Below are 20,440 nucleotides of genomic sequence, written 5' to 3'. Positions count from 1 at the left end.
CACTGCAAGGCTGTGTGTTTTGGTGCAGTGAAAAATGATGAGTCAACATGACTCGCGCCCCTGTGTGCCATGCCTGCAATTCACTTCCTGAGGCCTAGGTAAGTCACCCCTCTAGCAGGGCGCACTAGCCCTAAGGTGAGGGTACAGAGGCATGAGCCCTGTCCGACTTCAGAGTCTAAGTCCATAATAAAGCCATAATGGCCTGGGAGCTGGTCATTATGAACTCCACAGCTCCGTAATAGCTTTACTAAAAACAGGGAGTTTGGCAGTAAACCTCTCAGCACATTAAACCCACACTGATGTTAGTGTGGAATTTAATGTAAAATACATTCAGAGGGTATCTTAATGATGCCCCCTGAAAATCGACCATTCCTGATTGTTAGAAGCGGCTGTCTCTAGTTGGCAGAGGTATACACTTCTGACAAATAGGGACACACCTTTTCTAGTCAGGGCAAGGAGATCACACACTTAGATAACCCCTGCTCACCCCCTTGGTAGCTTGGCAAAGCAGACAGGCTTATCTCAGAGGCAGTGCGTTAAGCATTTATGACCACATACAGTAATAAAGTGAATACACTACAAATGGACACGACACAGTAGTATTATAAAAATAAGTATTTTTATATAAGGTTTAGCACAAGACCAAATAACGACAAAAATATACCACAGTCTTAATAAATACTCTTGGAAGGAAAAATAATAGTTCAAGCACGGTTTCTTCTTAGCACAAAGTCTTTAGTATCAAAAGCAACTCTTCTTCTCTAAAACACAGTTCTTGGCAACAATGTAACCCACACGGGAGTCACACGACGTCGAGGCAAAGTTAATCCAAAGGTTCGGCGTCGACCGCGAGGAGCGCTACGTCGAGCCCGGAGTCGCACAGACCCCAACAACACAGTACCTTGGAAAAATGAAGCACTCGATGATCAGCGGCGTCGAGATGTCCGGCGTCGCGTCTTCGGCGTCGATCGGGCCTCGGAGTCGGGGCGATCTGCAGCGGCGTCGACCGAAGTCAGGCGGGAGCAGCGCTCACGGGATGAAGCAGGATACGGCGTCGTCGATGTCGATGTTGCGAGAGTGAGCAGCGCTCACGGCGTCGAGAGGGCTCGAAGTCGATGCGATCAGCAGCGGTGCAGACACGGGGTCACTTGGAGCTGGAGCCGAACTCACTACTCACTGGCGTTGCTGCTGGCGTCGATCGGGCCCGGCGGCCGGCGTCGAGGAAGCGGGACACTGGAGCCGTTACTCACGATGTCGAGCTGGATTCGGCGGCGTCCGTCGGCGTCGAGATTGCTGGATTCTGTCAGAGGTGCTGGATTCACAATTCCAGCAAATAGCACTTTAAGCAGATGAAGTCCTTTAGCCCTGTGACTTCAACAGGAGACTGGCACTCTTCCAGCCCTTGGAGATTTTCTCAGCAAAGAGTGAGAGTACACACAAAAGTTCCTCTCTCCTGGTTCCTTGGCAAAAATAAAGAAGCAATGCAGGATTCCCCCAACAAACAGCACTCTGGCAGAAGGGGTAGGCAGTCCTTAGATCAGCAGGCTTCTTGTCCTTGGTTCAGGTTTCCTTGTCAGAAGTGATCTAAATTCTTGGTTCAGGGGTCCTTCTCTTATACCCCTTTTTGGCTTTGATCCCTTTGTCCATGCTGGGGAATTTCCCCCCATCCTGGGTTTGTTGTGGGTGTTGCCAGGCCAGAGCACCTGGCCTATTCACTGGGCAGGGCAGAGTCCTCAGCCGCTCAGCAGGAGCGGAGCCAGCATTGTTACTGGCAGGGGCAGGGCCATCAGCTGCCCGGCAGGAGGCGGGCCAGGAAAGTCCCAGGCAAGCACAGAGTCATCAGTCGCCTGGCAGGGGGGCGGAGCCAACATTGTATCAGGCAGGGCAGGCTATCAAGAGCTACTCTCCCCTACTCTCAATGCAAATGCCCCACTCATCCCACACTGACTCATTCAGACTCTCTGGAGCCACCCAGCTCCTGTCACACACACACCAGAACCAGCAGAGACCGGTAGACAGTTAGACAAGAAAATAGCTACTTTCTAAAAGTGCTATTTTCAAACACAGAGTCCAAAAACCATCCACACAAACGGATGCGTTATTAAACCCTGAGTTCAGGGATACCAAACTCGACATTGCACCATGCTCCCCGAGCCCGCTAGGATTATAGCATTAATAATCCTGGCAGCCCATTCTAACTGATGGAGAGCAGGCTACCTTTCACTAGTGAAAAACGACTATGGATGTAATTCACTATTAGGACATGCCAACCTTGTCAGGCTTGTCCTACCTTATGCTTACAATGCACCCTGCCCGTGGGCCTACCATAGGGGTGACTAACATGAAGTTAAGGGAAGGTTTAGGGACTGGCAAGTAGGTGTACTTGCGCAGTCTTCGTGACAGTCAGACTGCACGTGGTCTGGCAATGGCAGACCTTCAGACATACTTTTACTAGGCCGCTCTTGTGGGTGGCACAACATGTGCTGCAAGCCCACTAGCAGCATTTGTCTTTACAAGCCCTGGCACTCCTGGTGCACTCGACTAGGGACTGATAGTAAACCAAATAAGCCAAACATGGAAGTAAAGCAATACAGCAATTTCACATAGGGAGCACTTGCACTGTGACACTGATCAGCAGTGGCACAGTGCCCAAAGCATATACCAGCAAAAACATCGTAAACAGAGGAGGCAAACAGAAAAAAATGGAGGAGAGACTCATGCCAATGATGCCAGGTCTAACACGTGTCCCCTCCAGCTGAAATGTGGGGAGAACTACCCTTACCCTAGGGAGTCCTCATCACTAAGGCGGAAAAATCTGGACAGACCATCAGCATTGGCGTGATCTGTGCCAGGGCGGTGTTCCACCGTGAAGTCCATCCCCTGTAGGGAAATGGACCACCTCAACAGCTTTGGATTCTCACCCCTCATCTGCATCAACCATCTGAGGGGCCTGTGGTCTGTCTGCACCCGGAAGTGAGTCCCAAACAGGTAGGGTCTCAGCTTTTTCAGTGCCCAGACCACAGCAAATGCTTCTCTTTCTATCGCACTCCACCTCTGTTCCCTGGGAAGTAACCTCCTGCTGATGAAGGCTACAGGTAAGTCTCGGCCCTCTTCATTCACCTGAGCTAGAACAGCCCCCACGCCATGCTCTGAAGCGTCCGTCTGAACAACAAATTCTTTAGAAAAGTCGGGTGCCTGGAGTATGGGTGCTGTGCACACTGCAGTTTTCAGGGTGTCAAAGGCCGTCTGACAGGCGTCAGTCCAGTTCACAAGTCGTGGCTGCTTCCTGGAAGTCAGCGAAGTCAAGGGGTGCACAATGTTACCATAATCCTTGACAAACCTCCTGTAGTAACCCGTGAGACCCAGGAAGGCTCTCACCTGAGTCTGGGTTTTGGGCGGTGCCCATGCCAGGATGGTATCAATCTTGGGTTGCAGGGGGGCCACCTTGCCGCTCCCTACTTGGTGCCCCAAGTACACCACTGAACCCTGCCCAATCTGGCACTTACTGGCCTTGATTGTGAGGCCTGCTCTGCGCAGGGCCAACAACACTTCCTGGAGGTGGCACAAGTGTTCTTTCCAGCTGGCGCTGAACACTGCGATGTCGTCCAGGTAGGCGGCACTGAAATCCTCCAGTCCAGCCAAGACCTGGTTGACCAACCTCTGGAAGGTGGCAGGGGCATTCTTCATCCCAAAGGGCATAACCCGGAACTGGTAGTGCCCATCTGGTGTGGAGAATGCTGACCTCTCTTTTGCCCCATCGGTCAAGGCGATCTGCCAGTACCCAGACGTTAGATCAAACGTACTAAGGTACTGGGCAGCCCCTAACCGATCGATGAGCTCATCAGCTCTGGGGATGGGGTGCGCGTCAGTCTTGGTGACTGAATTGAGTCCTCGGTAATCCACACAGAACCGAAGTTCCGGTGAAGCACCAGGCGCTGCAGCCTTTGGAACCAAGACCACGGGGCTGGCCCAAGGACTGCTAGAGGACTCAACCACCCCTAGGGCAAACATCTTGGAGACCTCCTCCTTGATGTATGCTCTGACCTTGTCAGTCACTCTGTAAGCCTTGTGCTTGACAGGAGTGCTGTCCCCGGTGTCTACATCATGGACACACCACTGAGTAACACCAGGAATCAAGGAAAACAGATCAGGGAATTGCCCCAACAAATGGCGACAATCCTGCTGCTGTTCAGGGGTCAGTGTGTCAGAGAGGACAACACCATCCACTGACCCATCTTGCTCTTTTGCATACAGGAGGTCAGGAAGAGGCTCACTCTCCTCCTCCATTCCAGCATCTGTAGCTAGGAGCATGCCCACTTCGGACCTTTCTAAGTGGGGCTTCAAACGGTTGACATGCAGGACCCGCAAGGGGTTCCTGGGAGACTTTAAATCCACCAGGTAGGTGACATCGCTCTTCTTCTCCACAACCTCGAATGGTCCAGTCCACCTGTCCTTGAGCGCACAAGGTTCCACAGGGGACATGACCCAAACTTTCTGTCCAGGCTGAAGCTCTACCAGAGTGGCCTTCTGGTCGTACCACCGCTTCATCTCCTCCTGGCTGGCCTCCAGATTTGCCTGAGCAAGATCCCTGAAGCGCCTAGTCTGGTTCCTAAAGGCCAGCATGTAACTGTATACATCCTGGGGAGGTTTCCTGGGAGATTGCTCCCAGCCTTCTTTGACCAGACTTAAAGGTCCTCTTACCGGGTGACCATACAAAAGCTCAAAGGGGCTGAACCCTAGAGACTTCTGTGGCACCTCACGGTAAGCAAACAACAGGCATGGCAAGAGGACGTCCCATTTACGCCTCATTGGTTCTTCAAGACCCATGATCATGCCTTTAAGGGTACGGTTGAATCTTTCAACCAACCCATTACCTTGAGGGTGGTAAGGAGTGGTGAACTTATAAGTTACCCCACACTCCTTCCACAGAGACTTCATATAGTTGGAAATGAAGTTGGTGCCCCGGTCTGACACCACCTCTCTGGGGAACCCCATTCGGGAGAAAACACCCATTAGTGCCCGTCCCACCACGGGGGCAGTCACTGTTCTGAGAGGGATGGCTTCCGGGTACCGTGTGGCATGGTCCACCAAGACCAGGATGAACCTGTTGCCCAGGGCTGTCTTGGGGTCCAGTGGCCCAACAATGTCAATCCCCACCCGGTCAAAGGGGGTACTGACTACGGGAAAAGGTTGGAGGGGAGCCTTCTGCTTCCGCCCGCTTTTCCCACTTGCCTGGCAAGTCTGACAGGTCTTGCACTGGATGTCTACATCCCTTCGCATCTGAGGCCAATAGAAATGGGTGACAAGCCTGTCATAGGTCTTGTCCTGCCCCAGATGTCCAGCTAAAGGAACGTCATGAGCCAAACCCAGTAGGAAGGCTCTGAAGCGCTGGGGTACCACCAGCACACGGGCTGACCCAGGCTCAGCAGCCTTAGGCTCGCTATACAGGAGGTCGTTCTCCCAGTACACAAAATGTGACCCTGACTGATCACCTGAGGTTTGGGCTGAGGCCTGCTGCCTCATACCCACAAGAGAAGGGCACACTTTCTGTTCTGCACAGAATTCCTCCCTGGAGGGACCACCATCCTGCTGCCAATGGGTCAGCTCGGGCAGGTCTCCCAGTTCGGCAACTTGTTCACCTGTGGGTTCCAGGGCATCCCCCTCGAGGTCTGCCTCCTCCTGGACCACGGGAACCACGGGGGACGGTTTCCCGCGCCCCCTGCCTCTTCTCTTCACAGCTGGGTTCTGGGCCATACTTTCAGGCTCCAGAACCCCATCAACACCCTTACTTGCTGTCATGGATCGAGTGGTTGCACACACCCACTCTGGCACACCCAACATTTTCAAATGTGTCTCCCTCTCCACCTTAGCCCAAGGGGAGTCTTCTAAATCGTTGCCCAGGAGACAATCAACAGGCATGGCGGGCCTCACAGCAACCTGAAGAGTACCCGAAACTCCCCCCCATTCAAAGGAAACTTGAGCTACCTCACACTCTTTCTGGGAGTTGTCAGCAGCTATCACAGGGTAGAATGCGTGGGGAACAACCTGCTCTCTGGACACCAAGTGACACTTGACAGCTGTCACACTCGCTCCGGTGTCTCTGAGAGCCTCAACTCTATGGCCATTAATGGTCACCCACTGCCTATATTTTTTAGTGTTACTAGGCAGAGGGGGTGGCGGGACCAATTCCATGTCTCCTAGAGAGACCAGGGACATCTCGGCGGGACCCTCCCCACCATGGGCAACCATCTCCTCCCCTCCCAGAGCTACACTAGCCAACTGACGGGGTGGTGCACTGGGTAGTGCACCAGACTTCTTCAAGGGACACTGAGGGTCATAAAAACGGTGTCCTACCTGCTTACAAACGAAGCAGGTCAGTGGGCCCCTATGACCAGGTTTACCCGGCGGGGCCTCTGGTTTCTTCACAGGGGGAGGCTGGGAACCTTTCCCTTGGTTCCCTTGGGGATTACTTTGGGGCCCTTTCTGGAACTCCCTCTGTTTACCCTTGTCCCCCCCACTCTTCTGCTGGGGACCCTGCCCACCTTTGGCTGAGTCTCCCACTGGACCCTTGTGGACCCTGGTACTGACCCAGCGGTCCGCCTCTTCAGCAAGTTTTCTAGGGTTAGATATCTTGCTATCAATAAGGTGCTGGCGCAGCTCTGGAAAACAGTTATTAGACAAGTGCTCCCAAGCAAACAAATCATAAAGAGCATCATAACTTTCCACTTTGCTGCCCTTTACCCAACCATCCATGGCTCTGCAAAAATATGACACATACTCCACCCACGTGGTACCAGGCAACTTCTTACATTCTCTAAAGGCCTGTCTGTACTTTTCTGGGGTTAGGCCATACCTTAACATTAAAGCATCTTTCATATGAGCATAAGACGTCCTATTCTCAACAGGCATGTCTAACAGGGTATCTCTTCCCTCATTCACAAAGCGACCCCACAACCCCGCTCCCCAATCCTTCTCAGGGACCCGGTGGGCCAACAATGCTAACTCATATGCTTTAAACCACTGACCAATATCCTCATTCTTCTGAAAATCTTTGATCACATCTTTGGGAAAATAAAACCTACTTTCTGCAGGCACAGATGGGACGCTGCCACCAGAGGGATTCAATTCTAACTCCTTAGCTTTGAGCTCCATGTCCCTCACCATTTTCTCGCGCTCAAAAGCTAACTTCTCTCTTTCAAACTCTAATCTTTTGATCTCCAAATCAGCTTCTCTCCTGCCTCTTGCATTCTCTATCTCCAACTGCCCATTTATCTTAAGTTTTGCCATTTCCACATTGTAGGCTCGCTCCTTCGCCCTTTCTTCTCTTTCTTCAGGGGAAAGATCTTTGGAGGAAACACTGCTGCCAGGAGGGGATACAGGCCCAGTCACGGGCACTTCTTCCTCCCCTTCCTCTGTCGGTACCACCACCAGATCAGAGGGGTCTCTGGCCGCTAACCAGGCCTGCAATGCTTTAAAATAATCTTCCTTCTTGGAGAGGCCTGATGTAGGAACTTTCAACTGTTCGCAAAAGTGCTCCAGTTGCTTTCTGTTGTATCTCTTCATCTTCTTCCTATCAAACTCCTCCACAACAATAGCAACAGGGGCAGTGACTCCGGCGTCACTCATGGTCAAAACTGGCAGTTTCAAAAATCAAGCTTCAGGAAAAGCGGAGAACAAAAATAGAATATCCAACCAAAACAGATTGTGGCTGCGCTATGGTCTGCTTTCACTATGTAGCGCACACTAATCACTGCACATGGGTCATAAATGCAAAGTTCAAAATCCCACCGCTGACCCACCAATGTTAGAAGCGGCTGTCTCTAGTTGGCAGAGGTATACACTTCTGACAAATAGGGACACACCTTTTCTAGTCAGGGCAAGGAGATCACACACTTAGATAACCCCTGCTCACCCCCTTGGTAGCTTGGCAAAGCAGACAGGCTTATCTCAGAGGCAGTGCGTTAAGCATTTATGACCACATACAGTAATAAAGTGAATACACTACAAATGGACACGACACAGTAGTATTATAAAAATAAGTATTTTTATATAAGGTTTAGCACAAGACCAAATAACGACAAAAATATACCACAGTCTTAATAAATACTCTTGGAAGGAAAAATAATAGTTCAAGCACGGTTTCTTCTTAGCACAAAGTCTTTAGTATCAAAAGCAACTCTTCTTCTCTAAAACACAGTTCTTGGCAACAATGTAACCCACACGGGAGTCACACGACGTCGAGGCAAAGTTAATCCAAAGGTTCGGCGTCGACCGCGAGGAGCGCTACGTCGAGCCCGGAGTCGCACAGACCCCAACAACACAGTACCTTGGAAAAATGAAGCACTCGATGATCAGCGGCGTCGAGATGTCCGGCGTCGCGTCTTCGGCGTCGATCGGGCCTCGGAGTCGGGGCGATCTGCAGCGGCGTCGACCGAAGTCAGGCGGGAGCAGCGCTCACGGGATGAAGCAGGATACGGCGTCGTCGATGTCGATGTTGCGAGAGTGAGCAGCGCTCACGGCGTCGAGAGGGCTCGAAGTCGATGCGATCAGCAGCGGTGCAGACACGGGGTCACTTGGAGCTGGAGCCGAACTCACTACTCACTGGCGTTGCTGCTGGCGTCGATCGGGCCCGGCGGCCGGCGTCGAGGAAGCGGGACACTGGAGCCGTTACTCACGATGTCGAGCTGGATTCGGCGGCGTCCGTCGGCGTCGAGATTGCTGGATTCTGTCAGAGGTGCTGGATTCACAATTCCAGCAAATAGCACTTTAAGCAGATGAAGTCCTTTAGCCCTGTGACTTCAACAGGAGACTGGCACTCTTCCAGCCCTTGGAGATTTTCTCAGCAAAGAGTGAGAGTACACACACAAGTTCCTCTCTCCTGGTTCCTTGGCAAAAATAAAGAAGCAATGCAGGATTCCCCCAACAAACAGCACTCTGGCAGAAGGGGTAGGCAGTCCTTAGATCAGCAGGCTTCTTGTCCTTGGTTCAGGTTTCCTTGTCAGAAGTGATCTAAATTCTTGGTTCAGGGGTCCTTCTCTTATACCCCTTTTTGGCTTTGATCCCTTTGTCCATGCTGGGGAATTTCCCCCCATCCTGGGTTTGTTGTGGGTGTTGCCAGGCCAGAGCACCTGGCCTATTCACTGGGCAGGGCAGAGTCCTCAGCCGCTCAGCAGGAGCGGAGCCAGCATTGTTACTGGCAGGGGCAGGGCCATCAGCTGCCCGGCAGGAGGCGGGCCAGGAAAGTCCCAGGCAAGCACAGAGTCATCAGTCGCCTGGCAGGGGGGCGGAGCCAACATTGTATCAGGCAGGGCAGGCTATCAAGAGCTACTCTCCCCTACTCTCAATGCAAATGCCCCACTCATCCCACACTGACTCATTCAGACTCTCTGGAGCCACCCAGCTCCTGTCACACACACACCAGAACCAGCAGAGACCGGTAGACAGTTAGACAAGAAAATAGCTACTTTCTAAAAGTGCTATTTTCAAACACAGAGTCCAAAAACCATCCACACAAACGGATGCGTTATTAAACCCTGAGTTCAGGGATACCAAACTCGACATTGCACCATGCTCCCCGAGCCCGCTAGGATTATAGCATTAATAATCCTGGCAGCCCATTCTAACTGATGGAGAGCAGGCTACCTTTCACTAGTGAAAAACGACTATGGATGTAATTCACTATTAGGACATGCCAACCTTGTCAGGCTTGTCCTACCTTATGCTTACAATGCACCCTGCCCGTGGGCCTACCATAGGGGTGACTAACATGAAGTTAAGGGAAGGTTTAGGGACTGGCAAGTAGGTGTACTTGCGCAGTCTTCGTGACAGTCAGACTGCACGTGGTCTGGCAATGGCAGACCTTCAGACATACTTTTACTAGGCCGCTCTTGTGGGTGGCACAACATGTGCTGCAAGCCCACTAGCAGCATTTGTCTTTACAAGCCCTGGCACTCCTGGTGCACTCGACTAGGGACTGATAGTAAACCAAATAAGCCAAACATGGAAGTAAAGCAATACAGCAATTTCACATAGGGAGCACTTGCACTGTGACACTGATCAGCAGTGGCACAGTGCCCAAAGCATATACCAGCAAAAACATCGTAAACAGAGGAGGCAAACAGAAAAAAATGGAGGAGAGACTCATGCCAATGATGCCAGGTCTAACACTGATGTAGTTCTTGAATGGCTGCCTGTCATTTGCCACCACCAGACAAGTTTCCGGACCTCCTGGGAAGAGAGCCCTCGCTCTCTGGGTCCAGAAACAAAGCCCATCCTGGGCACAGGTGTCATACCTCCCACGCCCTTCCCCAGGATGGGCTTGGTTCAAGAAAGGGGAAGCTTTAAAGGCCTGAGGCTGGCTCCCATCAGTTTTGGCCCCCACGTTGGCCTGGAGAATTGGCGGTAAATCCAAGATAGGAAGAGAGGAGTGTCCACCTTTACCAACCCCACCACTCAGGCGGGGGAGGCAAGATGAAGCACACATCTCAGTCCCCCTCCATCCTGAAGATGAGGAGACTCAGCCAATTAGGAAGAGTTTCAAGCCCTCTCCCACTGTAGGGTGGCATAATAGGGGGTGTACTCACCTAAGGAAGGGACGCAATGATCCTGACCTGCACACCCCTTTAATGCCCCTAAACGTAGTATTTAGAGGCTACCACGAACCTTGCCTCCTCAGATTTGAGGAAGAAAGAAGAACGACCACAGAGCCATGCTGACGTGAGAGAAGGAGAAGAGGACACCAACTGCCTTGGCCCCAGCCCTACCAGCCTATGCTGTCTACGCCCTGCCTAAAGCAAGAACACCAGCGAGTCCAGCAGCCAGCAACCCAGAGCCCAGGGGACCTGCCTTTCAACCTTCCTACAGACTCTGAGTCCTGTGAGCACCAGATATGCTCAAAGAACGACTCACCTACAGAATTCGTATTCTGGTGACTTTGCGATTCTGCACCACTCTGCACCCGACGGCCACGGCCCGAGTTCGAGTGTCTCAACACCACATGGAGGTCTCTCCAGCGATCCTGACCTGGGATATGTAGACCCCTGACCTGCCTCAAGCTGACGCCTGCAGCTTCAACCTGAAGGGTCCCTCGAACCAGTGCTGGTAAGAAAACCCAACGCCAGAAGACACCCCTGCATCCGACACCCCACGGCCTTGGGTGGCCCAACTGGCAGTGTCCAGGCATTCTCCCAGATCCCAACTTACCCCTACAGCTGGTGGTCACCTTCAGGAAGTCTCCGTGCCCGAGCCTGCAGCATCTTTGCAAAACCAAAGGTCTCCATTGGAAAGAACAGGGTCCCCAACGTCTGTCTTGCACCCTGCATCCGGCCGCCCCAATGCCACTGGTGGTGCATCTCCTATACTGGTCGTTGACTCCTACAGTGCTGACCTTAACCCAGGGCTTTTCCCCCATGGGAACCCATGTAAAACCCGTGTAGACACTCCTGTAGCTACTCACCAACCCATGCTCCCACTTATAATGAGAGACTGATACAGATCTTTACACATTTAAAGATTACTCACTAACCCATGTATTCACTAAGATACATTCAATTAGTCAGTTATACAATCAGTTTCACACAAACAAAATCATCTATTTAGACACTTTTATACCCACTTATTCTTCCATCGACCTCAACATACACATATAAAACATTTAAAATTCACAAAAACACACATTCACTGGATGATGTCATCAGTGATGTTATCAGTAGTGTCATGAGCGATGTCACCGACCATGTCATGAGTGATGTAGTATGTGACGTCATCAGCCGTGCATTGCAGGCGCGCAAGTTATAGTTAGCTGAACTAACTATAACGGGGGAATTTTTATGGTTTTGTACGAGTGAAATGTCCAACTAACTATAACGCCCCTGAAACCTATGGTTTATTCAGTGCATTTCTAAGGTTTTTTTAAAATGATAATTTCTAACTATAACGTGCCTGAAACCTATGTTTTTTTCAGTGAATATATATATATATATATATATATATATATATATATATATATATATATCCACGGATTCCTCTTCAATTCAGGAAAAAGGATGACAAGCCACACCACCAGGTACCGGAAAGATTGTTTATTTCAGGGCATAAACAGACGCGTTTCGAGCTCACGGGCTCTTGGTCACATGACCACCATTTTTTTCAACCTTGCTTAAATAGTGCAAAATAATGAAAAGGAAAGAAAGTTTCCGTGTTTACAAACACCACACGGAAACTTTTTTAAAAGTGCAGTTTCTAAAAATAAATAGAATTTAAATAATACACATTTCCCAAACGTTTGGTATTAAATTATTACAAACAATCAGTGGGTTTTAAACTCAGAAGACAAGCGAACAAATCGCATAATGGTATAGTACCCATATTGCCTTATTGAGAAGACAGGTTTAGAGAGAAAGAGGGAGCGAGAGAAGTTTAAGAGAGGTATGGATAAGTTAAGAATGAATGGTAAGTTTTAAGTTGGAATGACCAGAAGTAAGTAGGAGGAATTGCAAAATATTGATTGATTTGATCAAGTCGCTTGGGTCTAGTACCCATTGTATAAAGCCTCCATAATTAAGTATCCATCTCATAATTCAATATAAGTCAGTAGGTGGCTATAGTCTCTATCTAGTCAAAAAAGGAGTGGATTAAACTATTTCATAGTTGATATTTTCCCAAAATATTCTATCCCGTGCTCATAGTCGTACTTTGATATTTCTCGTGTAGCAGTAGTGCTCATAACAGTATTCACTATTAGTGGTTTGTCGCTTCTTATCAGGACGGAAAACATCACTATAGGGAAAGTAAGAAAATGGAAAAAATTGAAAAAATCATTAGTTCAATTGTGAACGTGACACATATAAACTATTTAGACTTGATAGCATTTGTCACATCGCTCTCCTCTCTCGAAATGTCAAGCTGTCTAATTCCCATAGTTCATCAAAATACATTTGAAATTGTGTCAACCAAACATTATTAGAATCTAAATCATAATTTTAAAAGAATTTTTGAGGTATATGTCATGGAATCGGAGTATCAATGAACGGGGTTTGGGAAGCTCACAGTTTAATTATTTACAGGTGTACATACATCTCCTCGTCAATGTTCATCCCAAAAGGTACGATACATCCTGCTTGTAATATGAATTTGGACTCTGCTCTGCGCAATGCTGTTAGACGGTCCCCTCCTCTGATATGATTGGGGATCGAATCAAGAGCGAAGAATTTCGCTTTGGTCCAGTCTCCATCGTGGTATTGGTGGAAATGTTTGGTCGTGCTATATGCGAAATCTTTATTCGTGATTGCACGCCAATGTTCCAAGATTCTCTTCTTCACAGGGAAAGTAGTTGAGCCGATGTACCATTTGCCACAAGGGCAGGTTACTACGTAGATGACATAGTCAGTGGTACATTGGATGTTTTTAGTGATTCTCCATTTTTTCTTTGTTCTTTTGAGTTCAACCTCCCTTACATTGGTACTGTGGCTACAGGCCTTACATTTTCCACACTTGAAAAATCCACCCTTTGCTGCCAGCCATATTTTTTTCTTGTCTAAGTGACTTTGCACTATAAGGTCTTTGATGGATCTGCCTTTTCTGTATGTTATGGAGGGGTGTGGGTCTAATCTTTCTTTTAACACTTTGTCCTGTAAAAGGATATCCCACCTCCTTCTTATTATCTGGCTGAACGCAGAGGATTGTGTATTATAGGTGGTTATCAGTCTTATAGGAGATTTGGGACTTGGTTGTCTGGCTCTAGAGTCTTTAAATAGTGCATCCTTCCGGTCAATGAGGGCTACCCTATCTTCACCTTTTTTCAGCATGTTAGCGTGATAACCTCTCATTTTAAACCTTTCATGCATTGTTTTCTTGTGTTTCATGTATGTCTCATCAGTGCTGCAATTTCTCTTGGCGCGCAAAAACTCGCCAAAAGGGATTGCCCATCTGAAACTGGGGGGGTGACAACTTTTGGAGTGGAGCACAGAGTTTCCTGCTGTTGCTTTCCTAAAAATCTCTGTTTCAATCTTATTGTTCTTGATATTGAGTTTTATATCAAGAAAATCGATTGTTTCCTGGCTATGTTGCATGGTAAATCTCAAGTTCAAGTTGTTTAAATTGAGTGCATCCACAAATTTGAGTAGCTAATTTTCACTCCCCTCCCACACAAAAAAGACGTCGTCTATGTAGCGGAGCCAGACATTCACGCATGTAGTCCAATGTTCCAGGTCATCACTCCTGAGCACCTGCTCCTCCCACCAGCCTACCAGTAGGTTGGCGTAGCTGGGGGCAAAGCAGGTGCCCATCGAAGTGCCCTGGATTTGTTTGAACAGAGACCCATTGAACAGAAAGACATTTTCTTCAAGACACAATTCGATCATTTGGAGTAGCATTTTGGAATGGGCTTCCAAATGTCTACTTCTGGTTCTCAGGAAATATTCGCAAGCCTTCAGGCCATCCCTATGTCGAATGGAAGTGTATAGGCTTTCTACGTCTAGACACACAAGCCAAAAATGTGACTCCCAATTGATATTCTCTACTTTTTGTAGAAAGTCTTTGGTGTCTTCTAAATGTGAAATCAGATCTTTAACATAACTTTTGAGAAAGTGGTCAACATAGTGCGAAACATTTTCTAAGAGGCTGTTTATGGAGGACACTATTGGCCTTCCAGGTGGTTGCGTCTGATTTTTATGGACCTTTGGTAACAAATAAAAGGTGGGAGTGGTGGGATTTTCATTGATGAGAAATTTAGTCTCATCCCAACTCAGTAGTTTGTTCTTCTCCCAATCACGGATATTCTGGTGTACCCTATTCAGTAGTTTACTCAAATAGGAGTGGTCCACTCTGGTGTAGCATGTGGTGTCAGATAGTTGCCTCATAGCTTCTTTTATGTACATTTTCTTATCCCACAAAACTACATTTCCTCCCTTATCTGAGGGTTTGATGACGATTGAATCGTCGTTCTTTAACTCATTCAATGCCACCCTCATTCCTGGTGTAATATTCTGTTTGCCCAAGGGTCTGTTGAGAAGTTTCAACATGTCACTGTTGACTAGATCATGAAATAGGTCTATGTTGTCCCTGGGTAACTGGGGTCTGTATCTAGATTTGGGTCTGAACGGCGTGGTTACAGTAGAAACATTTACTTCTAAGTTGTTAGATGATAAATCATCAGGTGCGGAGACAATATCAGTGCCCTCTTGGGTGGTAGGGACCTGGGTTTGCGTCAGATCTATCCTACCTTCCTCATGCAGGGTAACTAAGACATCTTGCAAATCACTGTTTTGGCTTACAATTTCAGCGGTATTACTAGACTATTCTGGATCACATTTCTTGTGCGAGTGTATTTTGTGTAATTTAAGTTTTCTCACAAACATGTACATATCTATACGCGTCTGCGTATAATCAAAATGAAGGTCAGGACAAAATGTTAATCCTAGTCTAAGAACTTTTTTGTCATCATCAGTTAATTGTCTATTGGATAAATTCATTACCGTTAGCTCTGAAGTCTGTACATCCATTACTTGATCTTCTGTGTCTGGCTTTTGTTTCCAACTCCAGTAGTTCCTGAGTTTGTTGTGTCGTTGCCGTCGTTTCTTGCTTTTGCCTTGCCTCCTCGGCCTTGATATCGGGTTCTCCCCCTTATGGATTGTTCGTTGGCCTCCATCACGAGGCGCATCTTGTCGGAAAAAAACGTTACATTTAAGTTGTCTTGTGTATTTGTATCGGTTGAACTTGCTTCAGAGCTCAGGCTGGTTCCAGATTGCCACCGGTCTTTATCCGCCATTCCAAGTGCTTTGTCTCTTAGTAAAGAGCGTGCTTTGTCAAACTTTTTAGCAAATGTCAGGATTCTTCCTGATTTATAATCCCGCTCATCACGCTCAAATTTGCGTTGTTTCCTCGCAATCAAATCTTTTTCAAATTTCTGTATTTTGTCATCCACAATTTTTAAGGTTTTTGATACCTCTGTTTGGTCTGATTCCTTTGCTAATTCGTCAAGGAGCAATTGTATTTCTTTTAGCAGTTCCTCATGCTCCTCCCAAGCATTTTTAACCAAAATTTGCATCATAGTTTTCGAGCATGCATTGGTGTTCTCCCGCCATGCCTTCAAAACTTCAGGTTTTGGTTTGTTTAAAGTTGGAACAATAAAGATACGCAAACCGTGAGGGACACGATCCATCTCTATATAGTTCTGTAGAGATGTCGCCTCCCACCAGCGGCTTAGTTCCTTTTTTCTCAGGCGTTCCAGTGCATGTCCTTTTTGTTTCAGTGATGCCACACCAGGGGGAGTGATTTCAGCTGACCCGGTATTTATATATTTATATATATACAGACAGAGAGAGAGAGAGAGATAAAGAGATCTCTCCTTCCCTATATTTTTTTTATAGCTATGGCTTCCCTGGGTTCGATCGTAGCCCCCGGAAAGCACATGTCTATAAAAAAAAAAAGTGCCCCTACAGGGGGTCGGCCACTAAGCAGGAGGACCGAACCCCTGCCAATTGCGCCACCATTTTTTTAAACATATTTTACTATTATTTTTCAAATTTTGGGGAACCATCGTGAACCCCTCCCCCGGGAAACACATAGTTTTTCTTTAACACAAATATTCCCAGGGGTGGGGGGGGTCGCCTATTCCCATGATGGCTGACCCCCCCTAAAGACATCCCTGGTGTCTAGTGGGGTTTCCTGGCCTTGGATCTCAGCGCTGCCAGGAAATCCTTTCAGAAAGGCCTTGTTTGAAGGGGAAGAGTCTCCCCTTTCAAACGAGGCCTCCCTGAAATGTGCGGAGGCCGTTTTTGACCTGTTTTTCCCCAACAGAGTCGAGTGCTGCCTTACCTGCTGCTTTCTCGGCTCCAGTGGGGAAAACTGTGACGTCCGAGCTCCTCGCGGCGTGCTGACATCACAGATGGGCGGGAAGAGGTACGGGGAGAGATGTGGAAAGTCTTCCGCGTCTCCCCCAGGGTAAGCACCTGTATCTCCAGCAGTTAACAGAAACCATCAATTGAACAGTAAACATAGAACATGGAATACAAAGATTCCATGCAGACAATAAGGTGTTGAAACAGAGAGGAATGTGGCTAACATAATATATATTACCAAACAGTAGGTAATAATACATTTGTGTTGGTTGTAAGATTACCTTACTAAATGATTACCTGATTTATGATTTCAGATATTGTCGCAGGAGTGTATCAGATTGTGTCAATTAAAATGAAATTACTAATATTAGGAATTCCCCTGCTATATCAGTGCGGTTTGATTTATAGGATAACAACATTTAATTATGGTGTCACTGTATGGATCTAGATGAATTTCATAGTAACCCATTACTGTATGGTTTTTATTGTACATACAAATATTGATGAGATGGTCAAGATTGTTTCCGTTTATACTTTAATGATGAATTTATGTTATACATTTGGTATTAATAAGTTTTCCTTATCATTTATTTTTGTATGGATTGCTAGTGTAAAGTGAGGGAGAGGTGTGGTGCAGCAGCCAGAGCAGCAGACTCCGGAGCATGGGGCTCACAGTTCGATCCCCGGTGGCAACTCAGCATCATGTGACTCTGGGCAATAGCTCACTTAATTTCTCCAACGGCCCCAGTGCCTTGAAACCCATAACCTGTTGAACGCTGCGTGAATGCCGCCGCGGTGCAGGTGAAATAAAGAGTGGGCGTGCTTCGGACGGCCCCTGCCCTTCCTCCGCACACGGCCAACGTGAGGGTTGAGGGGGTGATATGTTTGAGATTTACAAATAGTAATTATTATTATTATGAAATGTGCTGCCAAAAATGTATATGAGTAGGACTGAGCAAAATAGTTTATGCGAGATACTTCACCCTCAAAAGTAGTTCCAACTTCACCAGAATTCTACTGCTGTAATTAATATTAGAAATTGGATTATGTACAGTGGAAATCGGATTTGAGAATCCATAGTAACCAAGTGTCTAGAGGGTGGCATATCTTCAAGAGCTGTTAAAGACTTCATGAATAAGTCTTAAAGTCAGACTATAATGCTCCTGTAACTGTTGATGTTTGTTATATATGTAGTAAAGACTGCTCAGTAATGTTTTGTTTCATGTGCAGATCCTTCTCCTGTTAGTAACGTGAACCTGAAAGCCAGGACAAACTCATCAATTACAATCTCCTGGAAAAAACCTGACAACCCTCGTGTCAATGACTATACCTACTGGGTAAATGTGCAACCCTCCAACTTTACCGTGATAGTAAAAGACAACATCTCTACACAGAACAATTTACAGCCGGGGACCCTCTACACATTCATCATACAGTCTGTGACGGTGAATAACGTTTCAAGTACCACAACGAACTACACAAGTTACTCAAGTGAGTAATGTGTTGGCTGCCTATTATTTTGCTCTTAAAAATTATGAATTTTTATATTTATACATTCAGAAGCATAGTATTCATGCAAAAGTTTCTGTGTGAAAATCAAAATGCGACTTCCAAACCCAGAATTACCAATACCACTGGACTATTGAAATTACTAGATGCAGGTGTGTATCACCATTGAGTTTCTCTAGCCCGAAAGTCGAATAACCATTGGAATGTGTATTTGTGCTTCTCAATCCATTTGCTCTATTCCAGAGATAAATGTGGCCTACTTTTGTATCCACCAATGTACTTCTTGGAAAACACGAAAGTGCAGGTTATCCTGCACAATTTTAAATCCTGATTCAACCTGTAAATCCTACTACGGGACAAAACAGGCCTGTGAGTGCGTTTAATCCAAGCTAACCATTTCCAGTCTGTAAGGCTTGGGTGTATTGCTGCTTTTGGAATTAATTTCTACAGATGTCAATTTCAACCTGTAAATCCTTCTACTGGACAAAACAGGCCTGTGAGTGCGTTTAACCCAAGCTAACCATTTCCAGTCTGTAAGGCTTGGGTGTATTGCTGCTTTTGGAATTAATTTCTACAGATGTCAATTCCTACATCGGTTCCTGAATTACCTCCAGGATAGGGAAAGTTTACCTCTTCACTCCAGTGCCCAGTACAGAATATAATGGATATAGTACCCTGCCTTACACTATAAGGAATTTGCAAGTCACCGAGGAGTTCCATAATCATATGGAGGAACGAGGCCGAAGGCTGAGTTCATCTATAAGGTTATGGAACTCCCATATAATACATGGTAACACCATCACCATTCCCACAAACCACTTGAATTATTGGTGCATGTTTGCAAGCATGAATAATAAACATAAAACTCCTAGCGTAAAAAGCGATTAGATATTTGTTGCAAACAGATATTAGAAACAGTTTAATGCAAGTTAGTGTAAAAAAACCAAAAAAAAAGGTGCTGTAGCTCGGAAGATGTAGAAACATGCAGAAAGACTCTAGCTTTACTCTATCTAAGGAGTGCAAAAAATAAACATATTCTATCTGCTTGACATTGCAAGATATCAACCCCTTTGCTGCCAGGCCTAACCTCGCCTCCATGCCGCGCTTTTTTGGGGGCTATTTGTGGTGGTTCGCATTTAGGCCCAAAAGACGTTTTTGTCCACATAAGGTATCCATACCAAATCGTCCTTTTCCTCCAACATCCTGAGGATGCCAAAGGTAGCCAGGGTTCCGTGAAATTAGGCAAAATACAGCTAAATGTTGTATTTTGTTAGTTCCCCCCTACAAATGGTATCAACAAAGGGTTTATGGTGCTATAATCACTATCTTCCCAACTTTCAGGAACAGGCAGCTTTTTGTCAGAAAACCAACATTTTCCACACTGTTTTGGCATTTTACTGGGACATAACCTATTTTTCCTATTTTTTTTGTGTACTTTCAACCTCCTTTCAGTTAGTGATAGAAATTGGTGTGAAACCAATAATAGATCCCGGACACCGATAGATTTCTGAAAAGAAGACATCATTCTGAATTCAGCAAGGGGTCAATTGTGGAGATCCTTCAAGATTTTCCTATAGAAAGTAACAGTTGAAATGAAAATATATTGAAATTGAGTTGAAAAAAACCTACATTTTCACCTCGAGCTTCTTCTAACTATGGTAGATTTTTTAAAGCAATAAACCATTAGGTTCGCGGGACCCTTTTGATTGCCAAGATGTATCAGGCTTGTAATTTCACAAAGAAACCGAGATACCCAGAGTCAATAACTGAGCCGCACCTTGCAATGGTTTTTCATTGTGTACCGGTATTCAACAATTCATTTGGTAAAATATAAAGAAGTGAGAAATAGGTATCAAGAAAACCTATGTACTTCTGAAATGAGAACAAAATATGGGGTTTAGAAGCAGTGGTCATTTGCACATCTCTGAATATGTGGACAGCCATACTAGCAGGTGAATTAGGGGGCATTTTTCAAATTGTCTTCTTTCCCACACACTGTCTTACATTTGTATGGCAGAAATGCATTGTAAGACAACTGGTAATAACACTTGTCCTATTATCCTCTGTTCCCCTAAGTCTCCAGATAACAATGG

At 46.8% G+C, this 20,440-nt stretch overlaps 1 protein-coding gene across 1 annotated transcript in view; it reads left to right on the top strand.

Annotated features, from left to right (window-relative positions):
• The window catches only part of PTPRH (protein tyrosine phosphatase receptor type H), a 779,225-nt gene that overhangs the window by 640,812 nt on the left and 117,973 nt on the right, over positions 1-20,440 (top strand). Inside the window, exon 15 of the mRNA XM_078655031.1 lies at positions 18,069-18,329. Within this exon, the coding sequence (XP_078511157.1) occupies positions 18,069-18,329 (261 nt within the window). The remainder of the gene's footprint in view (positions 1-18,068; positions 18,330-20,440) is intronic.

The sequence above is a fragment of the Lissotriton helveticus genome, chromosome 7 (assembly GCF_964261635.1).
Source record: "Lissotriton helveticus chromosome 7, aLisHel1.1, whole genome shotgun sequence".
Taxonomy (NCBI): Eukaryota; Metazoa; Chordata; class Amphibia; order Caudata; family Salamandridae; genus Lissotriton; species Lissotriton helveticus.
This window is presented reverse-complemented; position numbering and strand designations above follow the sequence as displayed.